The sequence below is a fragment of the Solanum dulcamara genome, chromosome 3 (genome assembly GCF_947179165.1).
Source record: "Solanum dulcamara chromosome 3, daSolDulc1.2, whole genome shotgun sequence".
NCBI lineage: Eukaryota > Viridiplantae > Streptophyta > Magnoliopsida > Solanales > Solanaceae > Solanum > Solanum dulcamara.
This window is the reverse complement of record NC_077239.1, coordinates 28,576,153-28,600,369: the sequence shown is the minus strand read 5'-3', so window position 1 is coordinate 28,600,369 and position 24,217 is coordinate 28,576,153. Positions and strand designations below refer to the sequence as shown.

Below are 24,217 nucleotides of genomic sequence, written 5' to 3'. Positions count from 1 at the left end.
CAAGTTAGTAGCTTACGTAGGTAAATCGAGTCCTACGACTCATCACTTGGCCTCCAATTCCTTTCGGATTCTTATAGCTCTATTTCCAACCTTCTCTACTATGGAGTATCACATTCTCCCTTCCTTAGATTCATCTGATAGTGTTGTAGCATATCCGGCTCACATGATAATATCTAAGGAACTTATGAGACATTCTGAATTTAAAAAGGGTGGGGTGTAATAGAATTCTTCAATGAATCCTTCTATGATAAATGCCAGCTCTTTAGGATCATCAGATGGAACGTCATTCAGGACAAAATACTTTCCCAATAATATGCAAATGGGAGAACTAGACCACTCTGTGATCACTGTAGTAATCCAGGCCACACTAAAGACAAGTGTTTCAAGATACAAGGTTATCCCCAGAACAGCAATCATGGCAATGGACAGAACCATAATGGTCATAACAACCAAAACAGATACAATCATAATCGAAACTACCAAAATAGATACAATAACAGTCAGAGTCAATACAACTCAAACTTTAATCATATGTATGAAAAATGGAAATGAATAGAAACAAATTCTTTTGGGATTGATATTGAACCAGGTGTTGATAGACCTTCAAACAACTCAGTTCCCAACCTCTCAAAGGATAAATATGGTCAACTACTCAATCTATTGTAGAACTTCTAAATGAGCAATGCAAAAGAAATCAACACTGAAGAACAGCTAACAAGTGGAGCTGTGAACTTTGCAGGTATGATAGCATGTAACTCATCTATTGATTTTGACAAACTATCTTGTGGTTATTTCAAATCAAGAGTTGATTTATGGATTCTAGACTCAGAGGCTACACATCACATGGTATTTAATAAATACCATCTCTCAAACATCATTACCTTACCATATCCCTAATAGTAAAGTTACCAAATGAATATAAGGTCAAGGTGACAGAAATTGGAAATGTGAAACTTGCTGCTATGATTACATTGTATAAAGTCCTTTTTATTCCCTCCTTCAAATATAATTTGATATCAATAAGTTCTTTAGTAATCCATCTTAAATGCATTGCTTCCTTTTCTGATTCCTCTTGTGTTCTGCAGGGTCTTTCACTGAAGAGGCCTATGGAAATTGGTAGAGTACAAGATGGACTTACTTCCTTTGTTCAGGTTGTATATAGAAGAGCAACATTACTTCTAGTTCAACTCAATATTTTTCTATTCATAGTGGTAGAATAGGTTGTCAATGCACATATTTTTCTCATTCCTATAGTGTCTTAACTACTATAAATACCCTATTTCCAGTACCTTTCATTCCTGCAATACTTTATCTATTGTAAGAAATTCAATTTCTAATGATTCTTCTTCTCCATGTAATACTACTCCATCTGTAATGAATACTATTCTTAATAATATAAATATTATGTTTGACTCTATGCATAACATGTCTCAAATGTCCACTGTGTCTCATGAAGTTAACACAGACCTAATATGGAACTATAGACTTGGATATGTCCCTTTTATAAAAATGAAAGGAATATCCTCCATCCCTGTGAAGTTCTTATCCAACAACCATTTACTTGTACCATCTGTCTTATGGCAAGACAAACTAAACTACCCTTCTCACCAATATCACACAACACCAGCAAATATTTGAGTTACTTCATGTTGATCTATGGGGTTCATACCATGTAGCAACCCATGTCAATTTCAAATACTTCATTAACTTAGTTGATGGCTTTAGCAGGTCCACTTGGACACACTTATTGAGCTTCCAAAGCAATGCTCTACACATCCTTAAAGCATTTGTCAACATGGTTGAAAATCAGTTTAAAACCCCTATCCAGACCATAAGATCAGATAATGGTCTAGAATTTACAAGTCATGAATCTACACTTTTCTTTCATTCAAAAGGTATAATCCATCAAAAATAATGTCCCTACACCCCACAATAAAATGGTGTAGCTGAGAGAAAACACAAATATCTCCTAGAAACTGCAAGAGCATTACTTTTTCAATCAAAATTACCAATAAATACTGGGGTGAATGCATACTCACAACAACTTTCATCATCAATAGACTTCCCTCTATTAATCTTCACAAAAGACACCTTTCATTCTACTATATAACCAAGAACCTCATTACTCTCATCTGAAGAGTTTTGGTTGCTTATGTTACCCTACTACCCCAAAATCCCATATAACTAAATTTGAACCAACACTACTAAAAAGATTCCAAAAAGCGACGGACAACGTCGCAAATAAAATGTGATGGATAAAACGATATTGTCCGTTATTTTTTTTTACTAGGAGCGACGGAAAGTGACACCTAGTCCGTCGCTTATTTTGGCAGTTTTTTCGCTAAAAAAATATATTATTTTTATATAAATATTTTATATATTTTATTAAAAATAATTATTTATAAATTAAATATTATGACTCTGTTCGTCGCAAGTATTTATTTTTTATTTATTAATATTGTTTTAACATAACGACGGACAGAGTTGCTAAGTCCGTCTCTGTCCGTCGCTATTGGTCAAAAGATTTGATCAAAAAAATTAAAATAGTGACGGACTGGGTCGCTTTGTCCTTCTCTTTTTGGTCAAAAGGGCGGTCAATATTTTTAAAAAAGCGACGGACTTAGAGACGATGTTCGTCGCTTTTATTAATATATATCTGAAATAGAACGTTGTTTTTCTATTTCCCTCTCTCTAAATTCTCTCTTCTCTCTCCCTTCTCTCTACAAATCCACCACTTCCCGTCTCCACCCCGCCTCCCACCGCCATCCCCCCACCCCCGTCGCTGTCCCCTGCTTTCCCCGCTGCTGCTTTAGGAGTATTATTCATCTTAGAGGTTAGGGCTTAAACCTTATAAAAAATTTCAATTTTTTTATTTGTCATTTGTTAGTTAGTTAATTAGTTAATTAGTTAATTAGTTAATTACATTTAGTTTGTTGTAGTTCATTTGTATATTGGATTGTGAAATTAGTGAATGTAGTTATAGTTTTGATTTTGAGGCTTAAGTTAGATTTGGGTTGTTGAATTAGATTGTAAATATTTTAGTAATTTGTGATGTTAGTTAGTTAATTAGTTTATGCCATTTAGTTTTTTGTAGTTTATTTGTATATTGGATCATAAAATTAGTGAATCTAGTTATAGTTTTGATTTTAAGATTTAAGTTAGATTTGAGATTTTTGTATTAGATTGTAAATTGGATAGTAATTTTTGATTGAGTAGTTACTTAATTAGTCTATTCCATGTAGTTTGTTTGTATATTGGATTGTAACTTAGGAAGTTTTGAAGTTTGAAACTTAGAGAAAAATATTGGAACTTAATTAGAGGCTTGAGTTGTAGGACTTTAGAACTTATAATTAGAATAATTTAGATACTTGAATTTTAGTATACTTAAATTTAGAAGTTGAACTTAATTGGAACTTTGAAGTTGAATTTTTTGTTAACTTTAGAAATCTTGTTGAAGTTAAGCTTCCTTTTGAACTAATTAAGCTAATGTTGAACTTTAGAATAACTTAGATACTTGAATATAGGAAATTTTGAAGTTTGAAACTTAGAAAAATATTGGAAATTGGATACTTGAATTATAGGACTTTAACTTAGAACTTATAATTAGAATAACTTAGATACTAATTTTGAACTTTAAGTTTGTATAATTTTTAAAATCTTTAGACTTTAAAATTAATTAAGCTAAGTAGAGTTAGATATTTAAAGTCATGAAGTTGAACTTTAGGACTTTTGAAGTTAAACTTAGAAATTTTTTAGGTTTGTATAAATTTTGAACTCTTTAGACTTTATAGCTAATTTGAATAACTTAGATACCTGAATTTTAGGATATTTTAATTTAGAATTTCAACTTGAATGTCATGAGGTTTGAAACTTAATTTTTACTTGAATTAATTATAACTTGAATTAATTAGAATATGAAATTAATTATAAGTTGAATTAGTTAGAAATTAAAATTAATTATAACTTGAATTAATTAAAACATGAAATTAATGATAACTGGAATTAATTAGAACATGAACTTAATTATAACTTGAATTAATTAGGAATTGAACTTAATTATAACTTGAATTAATTAGAACTTGAACTTAATTATAACTTAAATTAATTAGAACTTGAACTTAATTATAACTTGAATTAATTAGAACTTGAACTTAATTATAACTTGAATTAATTATTATATGAATTAATTAATTATAACTTGAATTAATTATAATTTAAATTAAGTAGAACTTGAACTTAATTAATTATAACTTAAATTAATTATAACTTGAACTTAATTATTATATGAATTAATTAAGTATAACTTGAATTAATGACAGTTGTAGTCTCGATGAATTGTAGTCTTTATGAACTAATTAAGCTTGAATATATATATATATATATATATATATATATATATATATATATATATATATATATATATATATATATATATATATATTGTAGATGGATCATCATTTGTAGATGTATAACATGTATTATGAAGTTGGTGGTGGTTTGAAACCTGAATTTATTGACGGTGTAAGAAATTTTATCGATCATGCAATGACACTTGATATTTTTAAGAGAAATGAATTGGTTAGGTGTCTTTGTTGTGAATGTAGGTGCTTGAAATTTTTTAATCCAGATATAGTTATGATTCATTTGTATGGTAATGGATTTAAGCCTAGATATTTTGTATGGGTTGATCATGCAGAAATAGATGGATTGAATAATATATTTTATTTTATAATCTACTGCCCGTGGATGAATATAATATGCTTTCACCACATGATAGAGTTCAACATGATACATTTCAACATGATAGAGTTTATGAAATGGTCAATAATGCTTTCGGAGTTCAAGGTGGGATGGAACTCGAACAATATTTTGATGAAACTCCTAATGAAGAAGCAAGACGCTTCTATCAACAATTAGAAGAGGCTAGTCGTCCACTATGTGAAGGAAGTCCGCATTCTTCTTTGTCATTTGCAGTTAGGTTAATGAATATTAAATTAGATTGGAGTATTCCTCATGCGTCTATGGACTCAATGGTTGATCTTTTGGGCGAACTAGTTAATCCTGAGTTTAACATACCTAAGAACTTCTATAGGCAAAGAGATTGGTTTCCAAGTTAGGATTGTCATATGATAGAATTCATTGTTGTGTTAATGGCCGCATGTTGTTCTACAAGACTTATAGTGAATTAGAAAATTGTAAGTTTTGTGGACAATCTCGTTATAAGATGACTCCTACTGGAAAGATGGTCCCAATTAAGGCGATGCATTATTTATCTCTTATTCCTAGATTAAAGAGGTTTTATGCATCGATGAGGTCTGTCCTATATATGAGATGGCATCGTGAATATAGAAGGCCGACGGGTGTCTTGTCTCATCCATCTGACGGAGAAGCATGAAAATATTTTGATAACATGTATCCTGATTTTGCTAGTGAACCAAGAAATATAACATTGGGTTGTGTGCAGATGGCTTCACACCATTCTCTAATGCTGCCTCACCTTATTTTTGCTGGCATGTATTTCTTATCCCGTACAACCTTTCTCTTGAAATGTGCATGACAAGTTCGTACATTTTTTAAGCTGTGTTATTCTAGATCTTCGTAATCCTAAAAGTTTGATTGATGTCTATCTACAGCCATTGATAGATAAGCTTAAACAATTATGGTTTGAAGGCGTAGTGACTTATGATATATCAACTAAGTAGAATTTTATTATGCGTGCTGCTTTAATGTGGACTATTAATGATTTTCCTACATACGGGATGTTGTCTGGTTGGATGACTTCTGAAAAGCTTGCTTGTCCTCATTGCATAGAAAATAGTAATGCATTCACCTTAAAGCATGACAGAAAAAAATCATGGTTTGATTGTCATCATCAATTCTTGCCAATGAACCATGAGTTTAGAAAGATGAAACATGCATTAAAAAAATAGAGTTGAAAATGACCCTCCACCTCCATCACTGACAGAACATCAAATTTCAGAGAGAGTTTCTCAATTTTCTATTACAGAAACTCCACCATCTAGACTTCCTAGATATAGTGTTGAATATAATTGGAACAAACAGAGCATATTCTGAGAGTTGCCATATTGGAAGGATAATCTCCTACGACATAAAGTTGATGTGATGCACATTGATAAAAAATATTTTGATAATTTATTTAACACAGTGATGGATGTTAAGGGCATGACAAAAGACAACACAAGAGCTAGAATGGACTTAAAGGACTGTAGGAGAAAAAATTGTGGTTGCAAGAACTACAGAATGGTAAAATTGTCATGCCTAAAGCCAATTATTCATTCACATTGGCTGAGAAACGTGACATATGTGAGTGAGTTAAAAATTTGAGAATGCTTCAAATTTAGGTAAGCGGACAGATCTGAATGAAGGAAAGTTGACAAGTATGAAAAGCTATGATTGTCATGTATTCATGGAAACTTTGATTCTTATCGCTTTTAGCCATCTACCTGACAAGATATGGAAGCCAATCACAAAGGTAAGTCTTTTCTTTAGAGATTTATGTTTTGAAAAGCTATTGGAAAGTACTTTAGACAGGATGGAGGAAAATATTTTTGTTATTACTACAAAGCTGGAGAAGATTTTTCCATGTGGTTTTTTTGATGTGATGGAGCATCTTCCGGTTCATTTTGTAAAAGAAGCCCGCCTTGGAGGTCTAGTTCAAACAAGGTGGATGTATCCATTTGAGAGGTAATATTTTTCTTATATAAGTAATTAAGTTATTTTTCTTATATATACTATAATTATTAGTTAACATATATTGATATATACATTCAAAAAAATTGGAAGTTGCAAACAAATAATTAAATAGAGAGGAAAGATCAAAAGATAAATTATTCAAACTCATATTACGAGAGAAACTAGTGACTTTTATTCCTATTACTTTGGGGATGAAGTTTCATATAGGAGAAATAGGCCTAATCTCAATGATGAAGGTGGTAGTGATCTGATATTTCCACTGATTTCAATTTTTAATCAAAGTGATTGAGGATCTAAACGAAGTGAAAGATGAGGCTTTACTACTATGGAAAGATAATCAGCTGTGACCGATATTCTGCTTAATTGTCCAGAAATTCAGCCATCTCTTAAGTAAATGTTAAATTATATTATCAAATTATATAGTAATAAGTGATTACTAACTATCAAAATTGTACATATCAATATCAACTCGTTCGTAAGCACATGGAGCAATGAAGCCATATATACGAGGTTTTCCAAATGGCTAAAGGATTATGTAAGTGTGAAAGCTTATATTGAATCAATAGGTATAATATTTTTATTTTATAGTAAATTGTATTATTTTGAAATCAATTTGTAGGTTTATGATGAATACTCAAATGTCGAACATTCGCCATATGTGAGAGAGATCGCACTCGGGCCTGAATCTCATATTCATATAATGAATAAATATTGTGTGAATGGTTTAAAGTTTCAAACTAAAGAAGTTTCTATGCACAAGAAAATTAATAATAGTGGTGTGTGCGTTCAAGGTGATGTCGATGGTAATAGCCAATCTGTAGAATATTATGGTGTCATTCAAGAGATTATTGAATTAAGATATTCAGGTTGGCCTAAAAAAATAGTATTATTTCGGTGTAAGTGATTTGACCTATCACACAGAGGCACAAGGGTGGACCAACAACATAATATAAATGAAGTTAAGTGCACCAGACAATACGGAAGTTTTGATCCTTTTATCATTGCCCAAAATGCTAAGCAAGTCTATTACGCTCCATATCCATTGCGTAGAGATAAGGTTGATTGCTGGGTTGTTATTAAGACAAAGTCTGTGGAAAGAATTGAAATTGAGAATGTATTAGATGTGGCGTACCAAAATGATGCACTAGTTCAACAACAAGTTGATGTTGAGTTGGAAACCACACTAGAACATCCTCAACACATACTAGAAGAGGTTTCCGATAATGAACTTATAATGCCAAATGTTGAGGAAGAAGTAAACGAGGAATATGAATCATTTGAGGAGGAGGAATGGAATGACAATGAATATGAAACAACTAAGAAGGAGGAATGAAAAGATGACAAAAATAAAACAAGCGAGGAGGAAAAGAGTGGCAGATTATAACTAGTAATTTATTTAATTTATGTTTTTTATATATTGTATTGTTACTTTACATACAGATGTCATCTGGTGATGGTGATAGATCCCGGGATCATTTAGGGGTTAGCCATTCTGATAGGAGTACAAAGAAATCTAGGAGACCTATTGATCCTGAAGATATCCCAGGACATATTTTCTTCAGCGCCGCCGAGCTAGTCCTACACATATTTATGTTGTGCCTTTTGATACTGTGGATCCTTTAGTTTACCATCGTCAGTTCCGCAGACTACGTGACGCTTCTTCTTCTTCACAGATCTAATATACTTCATATGATTAGACCTACCATCTACCCACAGAGGTTATTGCTTTACCCTAGAGAGTAGCATCCTCGTCTACTCCATCTCCCATATCTCAGTTACCTCACATATCTACTCTGAGATTTAGAAATTCTAGTGTTGAGACTGATACTTCTACAACATTAGCTTCACCTTCTTCTGCTAATAGACCAGTGGCAGTACATGATGTGCCTGGGTTAGCTACTGGGCAGAGAGACAGACTTGGAAGAGTCATGGTTAAGCCTGATGGATCCTTGTAAGTTTAATATTTTATTTATTTATTTTTGCTACATTAATAAATTATTCATGAACTAATTACAAGTTTATTATGTGTCTTTCAGGTATCATCCTTCGAAGGAGGCTGCTAGGGCTCTTCAGGAGAGTGTTAGGAGGCTATATACTGAGCCCTATCATTCTTGACGGGAGATTCCAAACAGCATCCACCAGGTGATGTTTAATGAATTCAAGGTATATATATGTTTAAATCTATTTTTTTAAATTATGTTTAATATTTTTACTATAGTTTACTTAACTAATTATTTAACGTTATTTATTTTTTCAGAATTTATGTACCTGGGAGCCAAGGTACAATATGGTCATTGCGACCACTTTTGAAATAAAAGCGAGTGCCAAACTGTCTAGTTGGCTAAAGAAAGCTAGGGATGATCGGGCACCTTCGAGTTGGATGTTGCCTCATATATTTGAAGAATTATGTCTCTATTGGGATACCTAATAATTCAAGGTTTTCGAACAAGAAAAAAAAGCAAGAGTTAGCGTAAAGGGTGACTCATTTCACACCGGAGGTGCAAAGAGTGTTGGTACGATTCAGAGGAAGATGGTAAGATTTTTAAATTTTAAGTTTAAATTCATTTTCTTAAATAAATTATTTGACAAAATATTATTTCATTAATTGTATTTTTATTTATAGGAAAAAGAATTGGGACGCACTCCCTATCGTTATAAAGTCTTTAAACTAATGCATCGGATCTGAATGAGTATGTGGAGGAAAGGGCCGAGCGAGCCTATGTAATTTATTTAACATAATGTATATATATTGATTATAACTTTTATTTTTTAATATGCATTAAGATTATGAGCGGCACATGCGTGATATGGGAGATTCGATCCAGCTAACGCCTAAACAGTCCACTCAAATTTGGATAGAAAAAGTGGTTGGAGGCATCCACAAGGGCCGAATATATGGAATGAGCTCTTGGAATAATGTACAACAACTCCAATCAGGTTTAGAAGGTATTGGATCTTTGCGTCAAGCTGAGGCCGTTGACGGGGTTTAAATAGCTGCTATGTCTCAGCAAACTGCAGAACTTGCACGCACATTGGCAGAATCTGAGAAAAGAAGGTTGAAGAGCAAAAAAATATGAATGAACAAGTTGAAAAAATTAAATAAAAAGTGTTCAATCTCGTCCGCCAGCCTCCGCCCCATTATTCAAGAGGGTCTACTCCGGATGAATCCAACGATAGTGATGAATACATAGCAAATAGTTCTTAGGTTCCCTATGTTAGTTTATGAATATTTTGAAAATTTTTGTTAACTTTGAAACACTTTAAATCATTCTAAATAATGACTTTATTTGTTTTAAGTGTTTAATTATATTTGTTATTATGTATTTTGCGTATTTTATTTGTTGTTATTTGTGTTTAAATGGGCTGAATTGCTATGAAGTGAATTAAATTTTGATTGCAGGTGGGCAGCAGAAACTGCAGGTTTCTGCTGTCAAAAATATTGCAGATAAGAGACGGACTGGGTCCTTTAGTCCGTCGCTTTTCTGAATTTTTTTTATTTTTTTTTCCAGAAAAGTGACGGACGGAGACTCTCAATCCGTCGCCTTTCTAAAATTTTTTTAGAACACCAAAATCAAACAGCGATGGAAGAAGACCAATAATCCATCTCTTTATATTAAATAATTACTTTTAAAAAAAGTGACGGAAGTGACTGTGTCACTTTTCCATCGAGTTTGACCAGTCCGTCGCTCTTTTGCATCATTTTTTCATATTTTTTAGTAGTGCAAGAGCAACTCCACATGTGTTTGTAGGATATCCTTTTGATACAAAAGGGTATAGGGTGCTAAGTCTACTTACTAAAAAGATTCATGTGTCTAGGGATGTTGTATTTCATGAGACAGTTTTCCCATTTTCTATGGTTAGTGCAGTTCCTAAGTCCTCTTTGTCTAACTTTTAGTCCAATCCTATATATGATGACTCTATTCCTATTCTTAATCAGTCAATTTCCTCTGTCTCCCATTCTATTCCTACTGATAGCACATCTTTTTCCCCTTGCAATATACAATGTAGTACTGAGCATGCAATTGTTACACTTCCAAATGTGTCATTAGACCAATCCACTCACCAATCATCTCCACATGCTTCCCATCCCCCTGATCCTGTTCCATTAGTTAGAAGATCTACTAGGACCCATAAGTCACCATCCTATCTAATTGACTATATGTACACTGACCATTTGTCCAAAAATACACCATAATTTCTGAATGCCTCTTTCTCCCATCATCATCACATTACCTCTAATGTTCTATATCCTGAAATTCAGTCTCTTGTACTGAGTGTATCGCATGATTGTGAGCCATCATCATATAGTGAAGCAGCTACAGATCCTGCTTGGCAAGCAGCAATGACACAAGAGTTGTCTTCTCTTCATGACAATAACAATTGGGATCTCATGCCACTTCCAAGTGGCAAGAAGGCTATTGGATGTAAGTGGGTGTAACACCTCCTAAAAATGTTGTATATGATGTTCCATGAAAGCCCTTAAAGTTAAAGAAATGAATGAAGTTGATGGAGTTCTACCCGGCAAGTAGTCTCCCCGGCCAACGTAGGGGGTTATGTTAGATTCCATGTAATAGATCGCATGGTCTTAAATGCCGGTTATGGTCATTTTCCCACAAAATGAATGGTTTAAAGGATATCTATATGATTGATTATGCATGCATTGTATTATGTTTCATATTACATAAATGTTTTAATGTGTCCTCAATGTTCATGCATACTTGCATACTTAGTACATTCAAAGTACTAACGCATACTCTTTTGCCTACATGATATCACCATGTGGGGACTAATGCTCCTCTTCGTTCTCCTCCACGTGGCTAGTTGAGATTTCATTTGAAGACTACTTTCGGTGAGTTCCCATGTTCGAGGAACAATACTCCTTTATCTTTCTAGCTTATGATATGTTGAGATCTTTAGACACTTACTGTGGCATTTCTTTCTATTATGATTGAGGGTGACCTAGGAACTTGTCTTAGCCCCGTTAAATCTAAAAGTTAGAGGTATTGTTGGACATATATAAGTTGAAGATTTACTATTATGATTTCTGTTTATTTATTTATTGTCATTACCTATGAAAGGCTAAAAGAATGCTAAGAAGCTTGTTTGAGGTACTTTCGGGTTTCTCATTCGCCATGTCACGTCTAGACCCTAGGCTTGGATTGTGACAATGGGTGTACAAGGTCAAGCACAAGGCTTATGGTAGCATAGAGAGATACAAGGCTAGACTAGTTTTGAAGGGTTATACATAGCATTATGGAGTAGACTACACAAAAACCTTTTCTCCTATCATTAAAATGACCACTGCGAGAGCCCTCATTGCAACTGTTGTGAAGAAACACTGGAATATCTACCAACTAGATGTGAAGAATGCTTTTCTACAAGGTGAATTACATGAAGAGGTATACATGGACATCCCACAAGGACTTGATGTTCATTCCAAAAGCTTAGTGTGTAGATTAAACAAATCATTATATGGCTTGAAACAAGCAAGTAAATAGTGGTATGTAAAGTTATCTGATGCCCTCCATTCTGGGGGTTACACTCGTTCCTTAAATGACTACTCATTATTTTACAGAAAAAAGGGTCATCCATTGTGTTCATAGTTGTGTATGTAGATGATATTCTTCTCAATGAACCTGACCTGGAAGAAATTGATCAATTAAAAGGTTTTCTTCATAAGCAATTCAAAATCAAGGACTTGGGTAAACTACACTATTTTTTGGGATTGGATGTCCTCTATACAGATACTGGAGTTCTTATTTCCTAAAGGAAATTTGTTCTTGACCTCATGAAAGAGTACCACTGTTATCAGTAATCTAATCTTACTTCACCACTTGATGCAATAGTCAAACTAAAAGCAAAAGAGGAGAAGCCCATCTTAGACCCCAGTTCCTATAGGAAGTTAGTTGGCAAACTAAATTTTCTCACCAATACCAGATGAGACATTGCATATGGAGTTCAACATCTCAGTCAATTCATGCAGGATCCTAGGGAACCTCATTTACAAGCTGCATATCACATGCTTAGGTACTTGAAGAAAGATCCAACATTGGATTTATTTATGTCCTCTACTGATGATTACAAGATCCAAGCTTTTTCTGACTCTGACTGGGCAGCTTGTCCTGACTCAAGAAGGTCTGTTACTGGTTATTTTGTACTGCTAGGGTCTAGTCCTATTAGCTGGAAGTCCAAGAAACAAGAGATTGTCTCCCTTTCCTTAGCTGAAGCTGAGTACAGGTCTCTCAGAAAGGTAGTTGGAGAATTGGTTTGGCTTGACAGGTTTTTTGAAAAACTCACTATTCCTAGAATTGGACCATTCCCTATCTATTGTGATGGCCAGTCAGCTTTGCAAATTGCCAAGAATTCTGATTTCTCTGCATCACATTGGGACTGGTGATCAATTGGATGATATACTCACTAATGCACTCACAGAAATTAAGCATTCTGCTATTTTAGACAAGTTGGTAGTGCTACTCTCACCTCCAACTTAAGGAGGGGGGGGGGGGTTATTGAGATATGTATCTATTGATTAGTTAGCTAATTCAGTTAGTTACATGTCAACAGTTAGTTAGAGTCAGTTAGTTACACATTAGCAGTTAGTTAGAGTCGTCAGAGTTAGTTAGGATTGTCAGAGTTAGTTAGAGTCAGTTGTGTTCACATGTATCATCTTGATGATTGTTAGTTAGAGTTATTTATTCTAAAATAGGTAGATCACACATTTGTACAAATTAATTTTTTCCTCTTCTAATATGAATTCAGTGCAGGTTCTCTCTCAGTTTCTTCTTTCTCCTTCTATGGAGTTTTCATAGTTTTCACCATTGTAGGTGATCTCAGTCTTCAATTCATTAATTCAACATGAATCAATAGCTAACTACGGTCCAAGTCAATAAAAAAAGAAAAACATTCTCATTTATTTTTGCTTCAAAAAAACAGAATAAGCTACTCACAAAGGAAGGAGCTTGATATCACACGAAAGGACTCATGTGAATAGCCTAAACGTTCCAAGGCAAGGGCTCTGGTCGACAATCTCCTATTTTCTTTTCACTACTATTCATTCTTAAAATTACCTACAGGGCTTGCATTTCATTTTAAATTTATTCCTCCACCATTTGTGGTAAATAAAAGATTCTTTTACCACTAAATCTTAGGCTTTCCTGGATCAATCAAAGAAAAGCTAGCAGTGTGAACTTCTTTAATAATTAAAGCAATAAATTTGAATCACATTTTTCACAAGGGAGGGATTAGAATCACACTATTCACACACCCAAGAATTTAGTTTCTGACGCCCATGCTGCTATGACTAGAGATTCTCAAGAAACAAAAGACTTTCACTACTAGAGCAAGTAGGTATAATTTTTAATATTTCATTTCAATTTAAAACTCGTTCCAACAATGAAAATACATATGTAACAACATATTGTAGTAGCTAAGCCAAAATCTACTGTCAAAAGAATGTGCTAAGAGAAAGAATATCCAAGTTTGTAAAGGAAAAAAAAAACTGTAGATTTAAATTACAAAAAACTCTTCACATTCAGCTCTTCCGTGGTGTATGTACCTCTTGTAACCGTCTCTTGGATATTCTTTTACTAATCATCCCAGTCATTATCCCATCCGTCCTTTTTAGAAGACCTAGACGTGAGGCCATTAGCAGAGATGTTCCCATAGGTATGTCCACCTGGTGACTTCACTGCATTCTCATCCCAATCGTCATCCCAATCCTGATCCCAACCATCTGCTGTAACAACATTTGCAGCTGAGGCAGATTCCGGTATTCCCATCTCTAATTCCTGATACGCAACTCCATCTTGATGTCTCTTCTTCCTTAGCTTGCAGCAAGCCCATGTCCCACCAAAAAGTAGGGCTACAAGGAAAAGGAAATATGCACCGTAGATGGGGGTCACACGCTTAGAATAAAAAGACACCTGCTGCAGAATGTTCTCCACAGAAACACGTCGGTCCAATTGAAGCCTGCAACTACCATCTCCAGCATTCAGCACTATTTCAGCACCTTTGCCCAAGATTGATGAAATATCGATCTACCATAGCAGATTTGTAATATTAGAACAAACGCCCAGCATATAGCATAACTTGGAAAATTAACCAGCCTTGTACTTGTACAAAATTGCAAAATTGCGAGCGAAGTACACATTGGGAGGTCTGCGGTTGTGGTTGGATAAAAGGTAACTATCTGAAAGCACTTAGTAAACAATTCCAAGTGCCAAAGGTGCATAGCGATTCTGAGTGAGAATCTTACCAAAGTGAAAACTACTGAGATTTTACAATTTCAATTCCACCCAATCTTGTAAAGCACTAAGATGTAAGGACCCATTCTTTTTTTTTCTTCTGATAACCAGATTTAAGACCGATTCTTTTAAGCACTGGAATACACCAAATTAAACCTAGTGTCTGTAAATTCAGATTTTAAATCTCCTTAATTTTATTTCTGTTAGCACCAGATATGCTTATACAGTATTTAAAATAAACTCTTAATCAAGTGCGTCGTACAGGCTCTTTTTATGGCTAGATTGAGAACACCTCAGACATCTTATGAAATGGCGCTTTTATGAAAGTGCTGTTATGAAAAAATCCTCCCTGAGAAGCTGGGGAATTAAAACTCCCTTAAAAGTAGCACCAGCAGCTAAAAGAATTGGAAAAAAACAGAAGCCAAATGAATGATGCACTTTAATCTTATATCCCCTAATATTTCTCAACGGTCCATTCTTTAATCTTATACAGATCTAATAAGAATTGACGTCATTGAATCAAGAAACTGCTCCATCTCGTTATACTATCATACAGTCAGGAATGCCTTCATGATAGTGATAAAAAGTATTTATAATAAGAAAGTCCATGAGATTTTCATTGGTGAAGGGTGGGGAATATGTGATGTATTCCACCTGAATTGTGATGTCGATAAGACATTAGAGTAATTGGTAAAACTCCTTATCAAAATGAAGTTGTTCCTAAACTTTACTACCTTTATTCCCCTCTTATCCACGCTTTGTGCAATTCAAACCTCCAATTTGCTAGTTACATCTACACAAGAAATTTGAGTGTCCCAGTCAGCTTTGTTAGATGTCAAAATCCCATTAATACCTAGAAGACAAGAAACCCTAATCTAACTTTGCTAGTTACCATCCTTTTGTAAACCAATTTTTTGGTGGACCTCAATCCCTTTCATGCAGGCCTTTCAGCCCAACTTTACAGCCTTGTAACTCCAGCAACATATATCTTCACTTCTAAACCATCTAATATCTAGAATACATTTTGATTTTAGCAACGATGCACAGAGCTACTATAAATGATAAAAGTAACTCTTAAAATCTCATTCCTACATTTGAACTACAACTGTTCCTAAACCCACTAACCACCCACCCACCCACCAAAAAAAATTCTACTTAGAAGTTTCATAATATCTCCATGATTGGAAGCGGAAGGTATATATATATGTGGGTGTGTAATGCAAAGCCCAAGAAAAGACTGATCCTTCTACTGCTGTTCAGTTATGGTAAGGGACCTCACTGAGAGAGCCCTGGGAAGAACAATTGAGAATTCAACCCAATATCCAACAATAAGGCTGGATAAAGAAATAAACTAACTGTAAGTAAAAACTCGTGACAGGAATTCCTATATAATACATTTGAACTGCTTATAACACAGCGCTAAGAAACAATTAGAACTAAAAAAATTAGAGCCTGTGTGGATTGGGCTTATTTAATGTGCTTTTAAGCCAAAATAGATTTGAAGTACTTTTGTAGTATTTGGGTAAAGTATAAAAGTGCTTTAAGCACTTTTTTTTAAAGTGAAGACGACAAAAATAAGCCAAAAGCTATAAGCCCATCCGAACGGGTTCTAAATCATGATCTGGAGCTTGAAAAATATAGGTGGCAAGACATTTCCTTTTCCTTCCAATTCGGCATTCCATTTGCCAATCAATGAATTCTTTCTCGAACAAAAAAAAAACATAATACATTCATTCACAGGACAAACAGAAATGTGGCCTCAATTTCACTCTCGATAATATATAAGGTATCTGGTACATGATATTTCTGAAGGTTTTTTTTGCTATAACTTCCCAAGTGGTTAAGAAACAGTAATCAGTTGGTCAATGTAGCAGTAGAAGTTCAAATGCATGTGATATGCCCAAGTTAATTCTTCTCTTTACAGTATCACCTCAAGATACAACATACCCAGTGTAATCCCACAAAGTGGGGTCTGGTGAGAGTAGTGTGTACGCAGACCTTACCCCTACCTTGGAGGTAGAGAGGTGGTTTCCGATAGACCCCCAGCCAGGGAAGGGAGGGGGGAAGTCAATATCAAGTAAACAGACAGCATATACCTTTTCCACTTGATGTTGGGGTATTTTAATAGGAGGTTGCGGAGAACCATCTAGAGGAGGTTGGATATTGATATTTACTTTGACTCCTTTTTCCCCTTCATTTTGCACCACAAGTAACATTTCCGTAGATCCTGTAAATCATAAAAAGCAAACCTATCACAGATATCAATGACATTTTTCACTTACCATGGCAAGACTAATATAAACCTTATTTGCAAGGTCAATAGGAGGGAGAAGAAAGGTGAATTACACACCAAGAGAGAGAAAGAGAGTATGTGCCTCTATTATATTGGCATGGTGGCAAAGAAAAAGACACTGATCACAGTCAAATGGAAAAAGGGATGAAAAACTACAAGTTCTAGATGAGATACTTGTTGCATTCTCTCTGCTGACCATAATTGTATGTTTCAGGCTCATTTTTCCAATATAATAGCAATTAGAGGAAAGAATTTTTTGTGACTGAACTGATGCAAATCCCGAGAAAAAGTAAAAGCCTTCTTTTTATTTAAGAACATCTATATCCATTGTTCTCTATGATTATCAACACTCTGATCAATAGGATCATAATATAAGTTGTCCTCGCAAAAACATTTACGTAGGTTTTAATTGGGAAGTTTTATGGTAAATCCGTCTTTACGTGTGAGAGTTCCCCAATCTCGCGACGAATTGAAGGGAACATTTATGTAAGGACATTAATTTCCATCCTCTAGTTTTCTCCTACTTTTATTTGACTTCTTTGGTTCTGCTTTGTCTCTCTTTTAATTTTGGTTTCTCGGTTCTCCATTAATTTTGTTTTCTTGGTTTTGTAATTAAGTTGGTCTTTCTTCTGTTCCTCTCACTCTCTTTAATTTATAGTTTTCCAGTTCTGCATCCATTTCTTTCCTTTCTTTTAAAATATTAAAAACTTCCTAATTTGCTTGTGCAATTGGGGTTGATCATAAGCTAGCACAAAAGAAAAAGACAAAATGATCAACTGTAAGGAATCAATCAATTCAGAAGAAACCCAACTTGCAAAAGTGCAAGGAATAATTCCTGTAAAATACAGATAGAATTAAGTTATATCCACAATAGAAGAAGACCAACTACAGAAAGAGCCCATATACCTTCCTATTTGAAGAGATTGTGATGTTATCACTTGATTACTTCCTTCAAAGGATGATGGCTTATTAACTGTCCTACTTAATAAAACCAATAATTTATTCAATACATCGAGATAAAAGGAACACAACTCATGAATCAAACACTTGTAGTCCCCGTTTGTTTTTTCTTAGATTAAGATGTTAGAATCCGAATATAGATCTGCTTATTAAGATTTGTCTATAAATTTTGCAACTAGATGAATAAGACTCTATGTCTTCTCATCATCTTAATAAGTATAATTTATCTTTTCTTAAAAATGAATTAATATAAAAATCAAGATAAGATAGTAATTAATATAGTATCCACAAAATATTAGAGAAAATCTTAATCCACTTTCATTGTAAAAATTGATTGTTTGATGACGTACACTCTAAAAGCTAGCAGGTAGCCGTGATGGTGGTGGTAGTAGTTTGTGGTGGTGGCTAGTAGTGGTTGTTGAGGTGGCTGGGGGTGGTGGTTGGCAATGAGGACAGGCCATGGTGGTTGTGCAGTGGAGGTCAGTGGTGGTGGTTGTGCGGTGGCAGTAAAAGGGCACCTTTGATGAAATCTTTAAGCAAACGTGTTAATGATTCTAAAGCAAAGTACAAAATCTGTATGAACCAGATTTATTCATCGCATATAAGGGGTTGAAGAAGGAAAAAAACACTTAATGGATTCAAAACACTATTTAAGTGAAAATAAATGGGCATTAGGCAAGTGTTAATGGAAATTTTGAGACGAGAAGGATAGCTCGAGTCTTCAAATTCATCAAATAGAGGTTTCACGCCTTTATATGCAACTTGGTACAGATAATCTAAGTTCCATCATAAACGAGCAGATGCAAACCTGAGACTGTCGACAATAGCAATATTATATCAGTACACAATGACGTTTTATTGGCAATTGAGAAATTCCATAGGTCTACAGATGCACGGTTCAAGACTTGGACCTAATTTGTTTACACTTGATGAAAGTCTTAATCTTAATCATTCAAATTTCAGTTATTAAGTCCGTTGTTTTGTAGGTCTGAATCTTAATCGTTAAGATCTTACCCATTAATTATTATTTTTCATGTTTTAACCACTAATGGGTTTGAATACATCTGAATAATTAAGATCTGTAACATAGTCTTAATATCATTAAGATGTTTATTCAAAGATTTCAACAAAGATCGCAATTTACCAATTTCGTTTATTCACCGCTACCACCATCACCAACAATTATAAACTACTGTTGTTGGCTTGTTGCCACCCACAACCACCATACTCAGCCACAACCACTAGCCACCATTTACGATCATTACTACCAATCACCATTATCACAACAACCATCAATCTATCACTATTAGTCACTACTATGGGGGTGTTTGGATTGACATATTTTTGAGTGACTTATAAGTTAAAAGTCAAAAACCATAAGTTGGCTTCTTCTTTTTTGTACTTTTTTAGCTTTAGAAAAGTGCTTAAAAGCACTTTTTGTGTTATCCAAACACTTCCAAAACTAAAAAAGAGTTCAAAAGCCAAAAGTCACTAAGAATAAGTCAATCCAAACACCCACTATATATCGCCAACCACTGTCATCCATTACCACCACCATTAGCTATCACTATCATCCACCACAACTATTAATCGCCAGCACCAACTACCACCATCAACCACTACTGCCCGCCACCATCAACACTATCTACAAACTACAACACCACCATTAACTAACAACATCCCTAATCGACACCCACAACCACCACCGCTAGCCATCACCACCATCAACAACCAAATAATTTATAATTTGGTATTATCGATATAGTAGAAGATTAATTTAGTATTTTATTAAATTTCTATTTATTAATTTTGGAATAACGGCAAATCTTATACATTCTGATGTTCAAAAAATAAGCATTCTTAATTATTTAGTATTTAGATCTTCACACAACATTGTCATATTTTGATTCAAACATCTAAAGCTTAATGCACATCTAAATGTTTAGTGCATTCAGATTTAGATGCTTGAATCTTAAGGAAACAAATGAGGCCTCAGTGGATAAAAACCCGTCCCTCTACATTCTCTACTTAAATACCAAACTTTTGTTTGTGGTAGGGTTTGAACAATCAAATGCGCTAATCCACACTTCACCCGTTGAGCTCTTACCACTAGGCCAAAGCCCTGGGGGTTCAGTACACAATGAAGTGCTCATACTAAATTCTAGGAAGGATAGCAAATCTTTCCCCTATGCACCAATGCAGAAAAAAGTCAAGTTATATGAGAAGTTTTTGCAAATAAACCTTTTCTCCTGCCCTAGTCCTATCAAGTACAATATGTATATCAGTTCGTGTATTCATATCTCACACAGCACTTCAATGACAAGTGCTTCTCTGCCAAAACTACAGATCAAAATCCTGCTCCGCAGTTAGGTCAGTATAAAAGTTGCCAATTAATAAAAAAAATTAGGTCAGTATAAAATCATACGTGCTTGCACATTTAAAAATGTTATAGGGAATTGAGAATTCTTTGGTCGATTCAAACAACTATACTTAGACAATTAGCTCTTAAACAGTTACATATACACGATAATTTCAACTATTCTTCAGGAAGGCATCTAACAAAGATACAAAAATCAAGCGCCGCCCACGCTTTTGTTGCTCCTTGTTCTCACTTTTTCTTACTCTCTCTTTTTGGGAGGTGACAAGTTGGGATGTCGGAGCAGGGTACTATAAGACAGCAAGAAAGATGCTCGAATTCAAACTTTAATGTATTAGAGCTATACCTTAAGATATCATAAGCCATAATGGTCAAATTTTAGGTTCTTTCAATAAATAATCCTAGACAAAATGCTACATTCAATTGCCTAGTACTAATTCTTCATGTATTTTATTTTATTTTCAGAAATAAAGTCTTGTCACAAGGAAATGAAAAATTCTCACACATATCAGGAGGAAACCTTTTTCTGGGAATAAACTACAGCAAGCGCCGTCAAGCTCCAAAGGATAATATTAGGTGCAAGCTTTAAATATTGCCCTACTGAAACATTAGATAGTAGTGATCAGTATTCAGTACAATGTCAGTCTAGCTTTTTTATCCATCTATGTAGCAAAATATCAGGCTTTAAACTCTTCATGTTAAAACAATATGCAATTAGTAATCAGTTGTCAATCCAGTATATATCAGTTGGTTTACCAATACCATAATAGTTCGGTCAAATTTCTTATTCAATGAAACATGTGTGTCTCATGAGCGAAAAGGTTTACCATTCTGGGGTGTCTGGATGCATGCAAGCAGTGTTTGTCCAATCCTGCACATTTTTGTAGCCTCCTGACAGCTCTCGTGGGTGTTCACTTCCGAGTTTATTGTGTCATCTATGTTCTTCTTTTCTTCATTTTCCTTCTTCTCAACAGGTGGATGGGTTTCAACAGTCACATTTTTATCATTTTTAGACCCATCCGAATCCAATTTTGGTAAGTGATTGCCTCCCTGAGGCTGAGGATCTTTAGGCTCCTCTTTGACATCTTTAGAGCTCCCACCATTAACTACAGTGGAATTTGGTTCCTTTGAATCAATCTTTGTTGGACCATTTCTTCCTTGAGGATCTTTAGGCTGTTCATTTTCAGCTTTTGAACTTCCATCATTGACTATAGTTGAATTCTGGTCCTTCGGATCTTTAGGTGAATCATTGCTTACTTGAGGATCTTTAGGCTTTTGTTTTTCAGTTTGTGATCTCCCATCATTGACTATAGTTGAATTTAGTTCCTCTGGCTTGGTTTTTGGTGGATCATTGTTTCCCTTGGGATTTTCAGGCTTCTCTTTTGCGATTACAGACTTCTTGTCATTGACGGTGCTGCCATTGACTTCCTTTTCACCCTCAACTGGAGTATTTGATGTAGAAATCTAGATAAAAATCAGTCTTAGTATCTATATCACCTATTCAATAACATACATGTCAAAAAATTTTATTTCTAACTATTAACTACATCGAAACAAATGAATCACAGCACATGTAGATGTATCGACATCACCAATTCACTATACCATTTACCTAAGCAATTCACTGTTAGCTAATAATTCCATCTAAAAAACAAATTATAGCACACATAAGTCACAAAAACATACATAAGAAAATGCAAGGAGAGGAATTTTACCTGTTCAGAAGATGTATTGGTGCTTTGTATAGGAGCCAAATCAACTAACTTCCTGGAATTGAATAGTTTTGCGTTTGAAGTTGCTGAAACGACTAAGACTGTGAAAATTATCGTTAAAATTCTACTTCTGCCCATTCCACAGCTATATTTGAACTTCCGTTGGATCAAATCTTATAAAGATTTCATTTTTTTCACCAAAAAATTGTTAAGAAGTTGAAGAAATAGCAAGTGCCAACAGAAAGTTTAAGGATCACACAGTGGAAGAGGATCGAACTGCTAGCAAAATCGATCGCGTGATAAGATTCTATCTAGGGTTTGTAGGAGGAGGGAGAAGAAATGAAAATTTGAAGAATTCGGAGGCCCTTTTCGCGTGTGCCATCAAATATAAATCCCAGAGATCTATTTCCTGCAGAAATTCAAATAATTTAGAATTTATTATGGGATCAGGTTTTAATTTTATACATTTTAGGTCGTCTGGTTACTTTCTTTTTTGGTTTACTGGAATTATTAGAAAGATAATTTCGGCCATAAAATTTTGTTATAACAAAGGCAAATAATACAAATTCCACTGATTAGGGTCAATGACGTGTCTTTTCTTGTACTTTCAAACTATTATTTGTGGTAAATTTCGATTCCTTGATACATGTAATACAAATTTCACTAGTTAGGGTCTAATTACGTGTCTTTTCGTGTACTTTCAAATTATCATTTGTATTAGATTTCGATCCACTGGATACATAGAGTCAAAATTAAGTGTAATTTATTCTAGATATATTATATTCAAGTATATTCGCATGTATTTGAATTACACTGACTCTCTCGCTTGCCTCTCTCTTCTAGTGCTCGCCCCCCCTCCCCTCTCTCTCTCCTTTCTCCCTAGGTATCTGGAATGTATTTGGTATTTATCGCACCCCGAGCCTACACCCTGAACGTAGCTGACATTCGAAAATCATTATTGGTCCCAAACGAACCCTTGGCCTAGGTGACTATTGAGCAGAAGACTGAACAACTATGCCAAAGTTTAAAAGAGATACTTGTTTAAAATTGTTTAAACAAAATTAAAAACATTTCAATCTTACTTTATGCAAAAGTCTGAAGATAACTCTAAAATATAAATAGTAATAATATTTAAAACAATAGCTGAAACTGAATCCTCATGCTGAAACTAAATTGATAGAAATGTAAAGCATTAATGTAAGATAAAAACATGTAAAGCTTCACAATTGCTATATATATTCTGAAAATAATAACTTTACTTATTGAAGAGTTTTCTAACCGACAACTATCACTATGAGCTTCGTGATGATACAACGTACTGCTCACATTGCCAGAGCCAACTAATATCTTGCCAAGATGAGGGACACAAAACTCAACTCATATATCCATCTAAAATGTCCTTATTAGGGACTGAAGTGAGGAATCGTCCGAACCAACGACACGATCCTATCCTATGCTGGCTATGTTGTTTACCCAAATCGGTGTTCAATACTATTCCCAGAACATGCAATAATACTCATATAATATATATGTGAGTAAATACTCACTATAACTTCTTTCTTAAACTCTTTATGCTTTCTTCAAAGCAGACTTGCTTTTCTTAATACAAGTAATGTAACACCCCTAATTATATAACATAATATTCACACTTCGATGGATTACTCCTTAGTAAATATATTATGTTTTACTCACTTTTTATGAACTTGAAATTTTGCGAGATTTTAAAATTTGCTTACCATAGATTGCGATTGTAGTTTAGGGGATCGTATTGAGGTATTTATGTAAACTACTAATTAGAATTGCCCTTAAAATAAAAAAGGGGCTTATATATAGATATATATATATGCATATATGTATGCATTTGAGCTGCCCACTATTACTTTTTGGGCAACCACCTTTTTATTAGGAGATGTCAAAT

At 34.3% G+C, this 24,217-nt stretch overlaps 1 protein-coding gene across 1 annotated transcript; it reads right to left on the bottom strand.

The window, feature by feature from the left end:
* Positions 1–14,058: 14,058 nt before the first annotated feature.
* LOC129882489 (uncharacterized) lies at positions 14,059–22,795 on the bottom strand. Its single transcript, XM_055956789.1, has 4 exons — positions 22,303–22,795; positions 21,415–22,051; positions 17,054–17,184; positions 14,059–14,750 (listed from the first exon to the last, which is right to left on the bottom strand). Exons 1-4 carry the CDS (start codon positions 22,435–22,437, stop codon positions 14,301–14,303), a joined length of 1,353 nt encoding a protein of 450 aa, XP_055812764.1. The 5' UTR covers positions 22,438–22,795; the 3' UTR covers positions 14,059–14,300.
* Positions 22,796–24,217: the final 1,422 nt, after the last annotated feature.

Excerpts from the sequence above, each read along its gene's own strand:
- LOC129882489 (XM_055956789.1), bottom strand. The coding sequence starts at position 22,437 with ATGGGCAGAAGTAGAATTTTAACGATAATTTTCACAGTCTTAGTCGTT. Across the intron at positions 22,052-22,302 it reads CCAATACATCTTCTGAACAG|ATTTCTACATCAAATACTCC; the intron begins GTAAAATTCCTC and ends ATTTTTATCTAG. Across the intron at positions 14,751-17,053 it reads CCCAACATCAAGTGGAAAAG|ATCGATATTTCATCAATCTT; the intron begins GTATATGCTGTC and ends CTGCTATGGTAG.